Here is a 12435-nt window from a genome sequence, read left to right as displayed (position 1 = left end):
AGGAATATATATATATATATATATATATATATATGCATATATGTATATGAATTACACATGCCATTTTTGCCACCTCTAAGTAATACCAAAATGAAGCAAAATAGCATAAATAAAAATTTAAAAACAAACCACTCAAACATGTGGGAGGAATATAAATGGACAATATTCTCCTGCATTTTCAATGATTTATTATGATGACTCAGAAACATCTTCCTAACTTCTCTGCACATTTAGAAGTGCAGACTGTGTCTAGAAAGCATATTAACAGTTGTGTGGTTTCTTCCAGAAAGGAAATGGAACAATGTGGGAATTATGATGGGCTTCCTAGCCACAGGAGTCAGTCGAAGGGCTCTGTGCTCAGACTTGCAGAGAGCCAATCTACCCATGAGAGCAACCAAGAGCAGGAATCTGTTCCTTGCCAAGCCTCACAAAAACAGACTGAGATAATACCTATTTGCAAATATTTATGTTCCTCTGAGGTTGCTTTCCTCTATTATTTAAAGGATCTGGCTTTTTTATTTATAAAAATGGTTCTTTTTTCCTGGCTATGAAAACCATATCATTATCGTTCAAACACATAAACAAAAAACAAACAAACCAGGGCAATTATAAGATCACAACAAATCAAACTGCCAAAGGCTAATTTTAGCTAATTTTCTTGTAAAATTATTTGGCACTTTAGTCCAACAGAACTAATTTTATGAACAGGAGGGAAAGCAAGAAAATATAAACAAAAGAACACACAAAATTGTATTTGTAGGATATAGGTATCCTAAGTAAAAAATGTGGATTGTTAGTACTTAGGAAAATTTATTTTTAAATACATCAAATTAGCAAGCAAAGTAATAGTTTGTTATTTACACATTCAGAATTACAATGCAAAGACTTACTAAAGTAGTCAGAATTTGAGAATTATTTTGTTAACTATTCAGGAAAAAAACTGAAGCATTCTGAAAAGCAGTTCCTTTTACCTTTGTGTTATGATAAAACATATTTATAGTGAAAAATGTTTAAGACCATTGTAAGTATTATTTTGATTATTCAGGGAAAGAATCATTTATAATACACAGCTAAGTTTACTAGTAGAGATTTTAGCTTAAGAAGATGATTTATCATATAAGAGGTTTTAGGCATTTACCATATTTTTGGATCATTGCAATGTAATCACATTAAGAGGATCTTTAAAAATCCAGAACACCTATTTCAAATAAAGAATTCATTTCAAGCAAATTTCAAGTAAATTCATCACAAGCCATTAAGACTTCAGATTTAAAATGATTGTTGCAGTTCAAATACTACTTATATTTGTTTGTAGAATCATAGAATTTCAAACTTGAAAGGGAATTAAGGGATCATTAAATTAACTCAATCACTTTACCCTGGAGCAAACAGAACTCCAGAAAATTGAGCAGAAGTACACGAAATTATACAGCCAGACAATCACAGTGAGTATGCTAGAACTTAGGGTTTATGGATTTCTTATTTTTTACCTATCAAGAAACAGAAAAAAAACTCTGCATGAAATTCATCCATAAAAGTCTATTTTAATGTCTTGTATATGAGTGTTCATCAAAATCCACTAGATTTTTAGTTTAGACATAATATAACTTTATTTTATTTTATTTTTTTCTGGTCGTGGGCCTGAACGCTGGGCCTGGACACTGTCCCTCAGCTCTTCAGCTCAAGGCTAGCACTCTACCACTTGAGCCTCAGTCCCACTTCCGGCTTTTTCTGCTTATGTGGTGCTGAGGAATCGAACCCAGGGCCTCAGGTATGCAAGGCAAGCACTCTACCACTGAGCCACCTTCTCAGACCCTAGACATAATATAACTTTAACTTTTATTTCAAAGTCTCTTCACTTATATCCAAGTAAGTAAAATAAGATTTCCCATTATTTTAAATAATACAACTCTGTTTAAAAAAGCACAGGCTACTTACTCAATCTAACATCTGTGAACTGTTATATTAAAACTAATACTTTAAAAGTAATTGAAAACACAAAGGAAGGAAAAGTAAAAGCTGTACCTGCAGTTGTATTTTTGTATCTTTGCTGACACTTTTTGTTCTCCAGCGTCTTGTGACTCGCTTGTCTTTCTTTGAAATATCTACACAGTTAGCCTACGTTACACAAATAGTTAAAAGCAACAAAGGATTATTAAGTTCACACAGGTGATATACATACAAACAGCATAAGCAAGTTAGTAAGGAATCACTGTTAGAACCTTAAAGCAAATCAGCCAGGAGAGAAAGGCATCACATTAAAAGCCGAGACTATTACAACTCAGTTGTAAAAGATTTCTGATAGGCAAAATGCAAACAGGATTAGAGATTGTGAGCATCTTTTCTACGTGAAAAGGTAGCCAATTCTGAGAATGTCTGAATTTATATCTTCAAAGCAAACAGGGAAGAATAATCCAATATACCTCCAAAGCAGTTTGTACTGTATTTAAATGTTAAACATTTTTAAAAAGCAATGTAATTAATAGTGACACTAAGATTCAAAAATGCTAAGAATGGCTCCAGATTATAAATTAACCTGTAAATTATGTTTCTTTTTAAGCATCATTTTGACTGTTCATAGAACAATCCAATGCAGATTAAAAATTATTTTCTTAAGTATTTTTTAAAACCAGCAACAGTTATATGATTACCTGCATATCAGTAAAGTTAGGTGCTGACTGAGTTCTCTGAAGAATCTCCAAATTTTGCAGTAGTTTGCTAAGTTCCACAAGGTTTGACTGACAGTGTGCAAGATCTAATAAAAATCAGAAATTAAAACATTAGAATTGGGCAAGAATGGAGGTGATGGTAATAAAAGTACTCCACATTATGGTAAATATAATTAGGCAGTCTCATGTTTATACTACGGTGATATTAGCAAGAGAAACAAAACAGACCCTACTCTGGTTTATAACCATAAAAATTGATCATTAGATGATCTCAAAGGTAATTCTTATCATTTGTAACTCTTAGCACAGAACCATTAAAATCCCCAAATTATGCATGATGGCCTTCCTTCCCTGAAGGCTTTGTCACCTGGGAAAAACACTCAAAGGGACTTAATAGTCTGTGGTTTTATCCTTAGAGGCTTGCCTACCTTTTCTTCTAGAACAGTTTAGAAGGTAGTTGGACAAAATTTGGATGGAGCCAAATTCGAGTTCAGAAAAACAGGAAGGAATACAGAATCAGTTACAATTTAGCTTACTAATAGTATTGCAATAAATGATTTATTAAAAAACATATGAAACATTGTATTATTCAATATTTTATCTCCTTAAAAAATGTGCTCCAAGAGCTAAGCAATTTTCCTGTAGAGTTGTAAGCTACATATGAACAGCCAAAATCTTAAAGCTTTAGAGTTATAAATCGGATACCTAATGGCTTCAATAAGATGATATATCTTAGGAAATACAACCAATGAAACAGTCTTACTTTTGAAATTAACAGATCTCAATATTAGGTGCTTTTCATGACAAATGACCAGTATATATTTCTTTTTTTAAGTGCTATAGGAGATTTAAGAGGTTCTTATGTCTTGACGTCATCAGAACAGACTTAAAAGAGTGGACCTTTTTTTTTCTTTCTGTGCCTAGAAACTTGAGAGAAAGCTTTCAGCAAAATGGGAAAGCCTGGAAGGGTAGAGAGGGCCCTGCAGGCCAGGAAGCACATCTGTCCAAAGGTATACACATTGTTCATGGAAGAGCAGTTTGGTTGAGTCTACAGAAGGCAAGGTTGAAAGGGTGTGCAGAGTTAAAATACCAAATTATGGGTTATTAAAGGCTGGGCTATGCAGTTTGAATTAATGCTGCAGAGCCAATGGATAATAACTAAAGGGCTTTTTGTTTGCTTTCTTTTTGCACTGATAGTGGGCTTGAACTTAGGAATGCACTCTCCCTTGCTTTCTTGCTCATGGGTGACACTCTACCAGTTGAGACATGCCTTCCACCTAACTGAATGCTTTTGCATCAAAGCTATTTTTAATAACTAATAGTCTTAAGATAGCACTATGTAGTGGACAAAGAATTGGCTTTGGGGTTAGACAAATATGGGTTGGCTAGAATCCCAACCTCTCTATCAAGACAACTGTATAATTTTGGACAAATTTCTGAACCTTTATACATTTTACCTGCCTCATCCACAAAGTGGAGAGAGTGGTAATATCTACGTCTCATGGCTGAATATAACAGAATAATAAGGCTGCTAAGTATGTGTCCAGGGCTTTCATACAATCTCAAGTATGGTAATTTCCCAATGAGCCTCTGAGAAAGATGAAGCAGGAAGAGCAAGAGACTGAAGCTGATAAACCAGTCAGGAGACTGGATGACCATCAGAGACAAGGAGAATGGCTGGCCTAAGACAGGAATCAATTGAGGACAAAGTCAGACAAGTGGAAGGTTCACAGAGGATGTTTTCAAAGAAATAACAGAGGTTGATCTTGACTGGATGACAGGAAGGAGGGTCAAAGACCTGAAAAGCAACACAACATCTTTAAACACAAACATTCACTGTGCTGTTAAAATACTAAAGTTTGAAACACAGCTCTACTTTAGCAACCATAAAAACTAAGCCAACAGAGAAAAATTCTCTGGACCTAAGTTTCCCAGAGGTCTAGACCAGAAGTTGACTTAAAACTGCTCAAGGTTTAAAATTGCTGCAAAAAATTGTAGAATCCTCAGAAAGTTAAGGTCTAGCTTCATTCTCCAACCTCAAGTTACTGTATCATCTGAGTATTTGGTGACTACTCCCAAGGAAAACCCATTATTGAAATGTAAGCTGGTCATGATTATGAATATAAAATCCCTCCTAAATTATAGTTTCACAGAAACTTTGAGTTTGGGATGTGGCTGTCTCAGAGGTTTGATAAAAAAGCTGTAGCTTCACATATAACTAGAGTGAAAGGACATATTGGGGGTGGGTTTGGGAGACTACACAGATCGACAAGTTTTAATTTCTTTTCTAAGTGAGAATATTAAGAACAGCTTTCTATTATAATTTTCATCTAAGGAAGAACTTAAAAATTAATCCTGACATTACTTCAAGATGATATGAACAAACTAAGTCGGGCTGGGAAGGTGGCCCAGTGGTAGAGTGCTTGCCTTGCATGCATGAGGTCCTGGGTTCGATTCCTCAGCACCACATAAGCAGAAAAAGCTGGAAGTGGAGTTGTGGCTCAAGCAGCAGGGCATTAGCCTTGAGCTGAAGAGCTGAGGGACAGCACTCAGGCCCAGAGTTCAGGCCCCATGACAGGCAAAAAAAAAAAAGAAAGAAAAGAAAAAATTAACTCAACTGAATCCTATATTCCCTACATTGCCCTTGTTTTTCTCAACTTTGAAGATCAAATGAAAACCATCTGATTGACTAGAAATGGCCTACAGAACAAGTGTGGACCGATGTGCTCTGGCTGAGCAAGGAGATGGTAGGAGATTAAGCTCAGATTGGGCAGAATAAGGGACTTCTGTGTTAGTTTAGATTATTTAAGATTAGATCAATAGCAAACACCCCCAAAACAAGTAACTATAGATAGAGGATGCAGTATATTGGAATTTTGCTGGATCTGGTTTGGAAACAGATACTTGTTTTACAGGAAAGAAAAGCAATAGAGAAGCCTAGAGTGGAAGACAGTGCAGAGTACAGGAGAATGGGCTTCCAGGGTTGGGGTGCTGTGAAGAAGCCACAGGGAACCAGTAAAGAAAGCAGAAGAGAAGCCTGAAGGGGATGGAAGTCAAGGCATGGGCAAAAACTTAGATTCTTGACAGTGTGGGAAAAATGGAAGGTAAGAAACCTGGGTCATGACATGGAGTATCATCTAGTACATAAAAATAAGGAAAAGGAAAACCCAGGGGACAATCACAGAGGCTAAGATTAAAACTGCAGCACTCTCATCATGAGTTTCTGATTTGGTTTTGTTTTGGTCCGGACTTATGATAGGCTACAGAAAGGAGAACGAACCTTCTGCACATCTGTCCATTTCTTCTGAGTCCTGTAGCCAGGCCGCCACTTTGCTCTGGCCAGTTGTGCAGGTAGCAGGGAGACTACTGCTGCTTGGTAAAGGGGACTGCCATGGAAAGCTGTTTGATTGCGCCTAAAACAAACAAAAGCAGAGAAAGCATATGATTGCAGAAAGCAGAAACAGTACAAATGTCAGGCATTATGGGTGCCCTGAAAATGACATGAAGGAAAGAACGTAAGAAAGATTGCATTCAAGAGGTAGAAGAAAAAAAAGACGTAGAAGAAATTTCTGGCTAAACATGACATGCACTCAGTGAGTGGGAAATTCATAGCAGTAACAGAACTCTCATTAAATAGGGAGCTCTACCATTCAGGAAAGGGGATAATGTTCAAGTTTGTCATGTGTCAGACTCATTAGATCTGGCAGCTCAGGTCCCAAGCATTTAAAAATTACTCAGCAGATTGTATTTTATAGTATTTTCATTGAAATACTCTTGTTTCATTTTTGTTGTTGTTGTTTTGTTCTTTGGTGCCAGTCCTGGGGCTTGAACTCAAGGCCTGGGAGTTGTCCCTGAAGTTTTCGTTGTTGTTGTTGTTTTTGCTCATGGCTCTACCTATTGAGTCACACAGTTCCATGTCTAGCTTTTTGGTAGTTAATTGAAGATCAGAGCCTCATGAACTTTCCTTTCCAGGCTGGATTTGAACCACAGTCCTCAAATGTCAGCCTTCTGAGAAGCTAGGATTACAGGCTTGAGCCATCAACACCAGGCACCATTGAAACACTCTTAGTTCCTGACGTTAGGCCTTTCCACTCTCAAAGCCTTCTGTGTCCTACAGTCAGCCACACGTGACTCCCAAACCCATTACCCACCAGCAAGAAGCCTTCCATGCTGAAAACTGTATAAAATGGCAATCTTGCCATTTAGTGTCTATTGCTATAGACTTTCCATCTACATGAAATATGTAGAAACCAGTGTGAGTGCAATCAATACTCAGTGAAATAAACAGAAACTTATTTTCCAAGAAGCTGAAATAATTTTCAAAGTCCATCTATGTCTTTAATATTCAATTACAACTGATTGTGTCTCTTCTAAATCATTATAAAGTGAATGATGCCCATACTTAGCAAATCTAGACATATTTATTAACCACACAGAGCCACAAACCAATTAACATTCAGGAGCCTCCTAACTTGATATACAGAAGGGATAAAACATACAAAAAACGACTTCTCTTCAGTCTTCATTGCATTTGGAAAAATGTAATGGAAACCTTTCACTGACTTAGTCATAGAGGTATATGATTTGCAACTAGAGAAACAGATAGATCTTTGTGAAACCAAAGTAAAGAGCTTTCTTATTGCCAGACTAATGGGGAGGATTGGGTTTCAGTCACCATTCTCAGATATCATCTAAGTTATTTGATAAATACGATAGGGGACAAAAAATAATGCATCTTTTAAACAACACTTTGTGCCAAAGATGTAGGTAGAAGCTGAAAAAAAACAAATTAAAAATTATGTTTTTCAAGAAATATGTAGTATATATTTTTCATTTAATCTGGACAAATACTGAGATTTATCCTATCCTGTGTAAGAGCACAGCAGGTCCAGAGAAACTAGAGGAATATAAAGGGAATCTATAGGACCCCAAACTTCCTGGTCCTCTAACATTCTGGCATGTTCTCTTTTAATTTCAGGATTTGTTGGTATTAGAGCTAACATACACTCTATTCCTAGAGAAAGGTAATTTAGTTCTTCAGAAAGCTGCAACCAGAACAAAATCATGTAAGCAATGTCACTTGTTAGAATACAATTAATGGGATTTATCAAACTTTATTTAAGTAATTTCTACTGAAATAAGAAAAAAAACTGGCTAGTGAAGATCTTTTCCCAATCCGTGGGCTTTCTATTGATCTTGCTAGCTATGTCCTTTGCCATGCAGAAGCTCTGCAGTTTCATGCAATTCCATTTGTCCAACCTTTCTTTGATTTGTGTTTCTGAGTCTTTATTAAGAAAATTTCAGCCTGTGCCAAGGGGCCCTAAAGTTTCTCCTATTCCTTCCTGTAATGTTTTCAGGGTGTCTGCTTTGACTTTGAGGTCTTTGATCCACTTGGAGTTGATTCTGGTGCAGGGTGGTATATAAGGATCGAATTTTAGTTTTCTACAAGTGTTTAACTAATTTTGCCAGCATCATTTACCAAAGAGGCTGTCTGTCTTCCATTCTATTTTTTTAGCTCCCTTGTTGAAGGTTAGGTTGGCTATAGGTCTGTGGGTTCATTTCTGGGGTTTTCAGTTCTATTCCATTGGCCTTCAGGTCTGTTCTTGTGCCAGTACCAAGCTGTTTTGATTACTATGGCTTTGTAGTAGAGTTTGAAGTTTGGTATTGATATTTCTCCAGCACTGTTATTTCTGCTAAGGATTGTTTTTGCTATTCAACCTATGACCCAGCAATCCCACTTTTGGGCATTTACCCAAACGATCACAAATGAGGCCACACTAAAGCTACCAGCACGAATAGGTTTATCAGAGCATTACTCACCATAGCTAAGATATGGAACCAACCCAGATGCCCCTCAGTAGATGGATGCATCAAGAAAATGTGGTATATATACACAATGGAATTCTATGCCTCCATCAGAAAGAATGACATTGCCCCATTTGTTAGGAAACAGAAAGACTTGGAAAAAAAATCATATTAAGTGAAGTAAGCCAGGCCCCAAAAAACATAGGTCCCATGGTTTCCCTTATTTGCAATAACTAGTATATGTCTAGGATAATCTTACCAGACAAGCAGAAAAGGTCAAAAGCTATGTACATATGACCATATAAGATGATGCTAGGTGAAGTGAGCCCCAGGACAGGGACACAAGAGGTTTTAATCTTTCTTGCTGTTGTTTTTAGTGTACTTACAATGTACTATGTGATTTTTTTGTTTCTTTTGTATGTTCTTCCCCCATAGTATAACCCCTGTTTTCACCGGATTTGATTCCAGTGCCCTGCATCTTGTATATACATTTTTCTAATTTGAGGAGGAGAAGGGAAATAACAAAATGCTGAAACAAGGATACAGGTTGACCCATTGTAACAATGAGACTTACAAGACACTATGTTGGAAATAAACTTTACAACTGAATAATGTTTCATTGAATCTGTTTGAACTCTTGCTGTTTTTTCAATAAGGGGTGTCTAAGTGCTTTACAAAGGAAACTTAGACCAAGAAAGAAGAATCTCTACTGAATTGTTTGTGAATCCAGTCCTTGGGGCAAGTGTCTGTCCTCAACTTCAGGTGTCAAGTGTGAAACTGGAGTAGCCCTGGGCAGTTTAATGCTGCTGTGTTTCAGGAAACGAAATTATTGAATCAAAGGCAGAACAGCTGCCTTTCCGCCAGTTGTCCTGACCATGACTTTTAATCAGGAAATCCCACTAACTTTTCTATAACACAGAAAATGAACTCTTTACTACAACCCAAACAACAAGTTCAGCCTCACTTGCCCAGCACCTGGTATAATAGAAGTGGTGCCAAGTTTAGGAACAGATTTGGAATCCCATGCTGGAATGGCTATACTACTTATGAACAGATTATTTAGTGGCTCTGATTTTTGGCTATAGTAAAAATTAAAGATGAGTGAATAACAAATGCTTAGCACAGAACTGGTCACTAAAATAGGCTCTACATTCTCCAGCCAACCATCATTAACTCTGTGACAGACTTACTAGCCTTTCTGAGTCATGTATACATTATAGCTCAGGGCAAGAAATCATGTTTCACTTTCAAAACTTGGGGATCATCTTTTTTTTTTTTTGTTGGTTGTGGGATTTGAACTCTGGGCCTGGGCACTGTCCCTCAGCTCTTCAGCTCAAGGCAAGTGCTCTACCACTTGAGCCACAGCATCACTTCCAGTTTTCTGGTGGTTTATTGGAGAGAAAAGTCTCACAGACTTTGCTGCCCAGGCTGGCTTTGAACTGTGATCCTCAGATCTCAGCCTCCTGAGTAGCTAGGATTACAGGTGTGAGCCACCAGCACCCGGCGGGACCATATTATTACCCCAGAATGTATCTGATTTCTGCATGCTGACTGAACCACTGCTTGTTCTACTTCCCAAGGTTTTTACAAAGTCACATGAAAATAGAAGGTAGTCCATTTATTAGAATGGAAAAATAACTGAAAATGCTTTTGGTAATCCACATTTCTGCCCAGTTTATACTTGTATAGCTTTAATGCCACTGCCACTACCATATGTCCTCTGAGAGTCAGTTGACAAAGCAAGCTTTCTCTTTTTGGTGTTTTCAAGTAAGACACAGTATTGGGTTTGCATCATTTTTTAAACAATTTGCAAGCTGATTTTTTTATAGTGCAAAGCCCTACCTTTCCATCTACGACAGAAACATTTGCAGCTGGGGAGGACTCAGCTGTAGAGGTTGCGGGAAATATGTGAAAACTAGCATCTCTTGGTGATCTCACAATTTCATTCTGACGATACAATCGGTGATGGCGGAGTTTGGCGACCCAAGCATCAAACCAGTCCTGGGATTTCACCTGAAACAGTGAGAAAGAGGTGAAGGTCACTGGGAAACCAATCTCCTGTGTACCACGGCAGCATTCCTCTGCTCATATCGGAGAAGCTGTTGAAAAGTGATTTCACCTTCAAATGGTAGATGTGCTCCTCCGTGTCGAGGTCTATTCGCCGAGCTTTCTTTTTAATTGACATGACGGACAGTCCAACATCTATGCTCCCATGAACTTTCCCTTTTTGAATCTGAAATTAAAAGACTAATAAATATGCCAGAAGGATATATAGTTTCCTGTGTTTCTATACTGAACTGTAGTGGGCACAAAGTAATTTTTAACTTATCTATGGAAAGTGGGTAACTATGCCTCTTTAATAAAAAGAAAATGGTTAAGATCCTTACAATGAGGATAGTTAAAGTGCTGTGACTTTACACCAACTTCAGTACACAAGACTTAACCAATTTACCTCTACTTTGGGCAACCCCACTAATGTCAGTTCTCAAAATTCTAGATTACATATCTTATATCTTCCTAAAAATACAACTTCAGTGTTTCCTAAAATTACAGTGGTCAACTTTTGACCTGTGATTCAGAACAGCCACAAATAGTCATCTGGACGACGGCGGTCAGGGAAGAACTGGGCAGGTGGGAGCAGCTGGCTCTTCTTCTGGCTGCCCACTTCTGATCAAGAAGACAGCTCATGATGGCAGAGATGGGGACAAAACTAAAATCTGAGCCTTTGCTGACTTCTCCCACACCATAACCATAAAGAGGGAATTTTCTAGTTTTGCATGTACCCTGCTTTGTGTGTCAAACAAAAATAGATCATTAGTTTGGAATAATATTAGTGAATTGTTATTCCCAAGATAAAAGGATGTATGAAATAGATATAAAATTCAAAGAGAGTTTTTAAAAGGACACGGACAAAAATAAAGGTTGCTTTAAATCTCAAAAAAACACATTAAGCAGAGTTTGCTGGGAAGTATAGAAAAAATGGAGGTTATTTGCATTTTGTCTCCAAGAGAGAAATGATGATTTTGTTAATGTGTCAGTTTTCGGTTTAAGCTTGTTTTTAAAAATATACATCAAGGTAATTATGGCAAATCTTCTTGTACTAGTTTGAGATTCTATGCTACTCTGATTATAAAAATAAAACCCCACTTTCTTTAGAACATTCAGTTTGGTGGCTCATTAAACATTATAGGCATAGACATGCACAAAGCTGGTAAGTGGGGCACAGGGCTTGTACAATTACAGTGTTTACTCACTTCAAGTAGAATTCTAAATCAATCCTGAAACATGTCCTGTGTGTGCTACTTACATCAAGTGGTGCCTTTGAATACTTTAACATTCCATTATCCAGGACAAAAAATCTCTGCAAGAACCAAACACACTTACTTACTCTCTGTATGCGAATTATATAAAACATTTGCAAATATGAGTCTAACGTTGCTTGACATTTCACAGTTAGTACATTTGATTACTTTAATATGTGAACTCAATGCATCTGGCCACTGTCAGTCATGTTAAATGGTAAGGATGTTGGAGCTCTAGCTCTGGGCTATGAGTATTCTACAAAGGTTCTTTCACACATAACTCAATACAGATGGGGTCTTTCCACCATGGTTTTTCTTAGCGAGAGGAAATCTGAGTCTGCAGCTAAGACTTACTGAATGAACCAACCCTGGATATTCCTGAAAGTGAAAAAGAGTAGGAAGAATTCCTCACAATTTGACAGGAATTTTTTTTTCACTCTGTAGGTAAATTCCTGAATTTCCTCTGGATACCTGGATATTTCCTAAAAATTCTACTTGCATTACAGAAGCCAATAGACCATATCTAATCATAATTAATTACCTGGAATGTGTAAGTGCCTTAGTAGTATGTTTGCATTTCCCAGTTCACAAAGTGTTTGCACTCCACACCAAGAAATTAAAAACTAAGAGATTATTTTAAAAGGGATTAAAAATTATTT

General features: G+C 37.1%; 1 protein-coding gene across 5 annotated transcripts in view; it reads right to left on the bottom strand.

Moving 5' to 3' along the window:
* Osbpl6 (oxysterol binding protein-like 6) overlaps positions 1 to 12435 on the bottom strand; it is a 109276-nt gene that overhangs the window by 46326 nt on the left and 50515 nt on the right. For 3 of the 5 annotated variants that reach the window (XM_013029992.1, XM_013030011.1, XM_013030002.1), the window contains 6 exons: positions 11782 to 11835; positions 10594 to 10707; positions 10317 to 10487; positions 5950 to 6082; positions 2652 to 2755; positions 2026 to 2118 (listed from right to left, as the gene is read on the bottom strand). In XM_013029992.1, coding sequence (XP_012885446.1) covers positions 2026 to 2118; positions 2652 to 2755; positions 5950 to 6082; positions 10317 to 10487; positions 10594 to 10707; positions 11782 to 11835 — 669 coding nt within the window. The remainder of the gene's footprint in view (positions 1 to 2025; positions 2119 to 2651; positions 2756 to 5949; positions 6083 to 10316; positions 10488 to 10593; positions 10708 to 11781; positions 11836 to 12435) is intronic. The other 2 variants (XM_013030020.1, XM_013030029.1) reach the window with 1 other exon arrangement.

This window comes from Dipodomys ordii, unplaced genomic scaffold, assembly GCF_000151885.1.
Source record: "Dipodomys ordii isolate 6190 unplaced genomic scaffold, Dord_2.0 Scaffold5, whole genome shotgun sequence".
Lineage (NCBI taxonomy): Eukaryota > Metazoa > Chordata > Mammalia > Rodentia > Heteromyidae > Dipodomys > Dipodomys ordii.
Note: the sequence above shows the minus strand (reverse complement) of the source record. Positions and strands in the feature narration are given on the sequence as shown.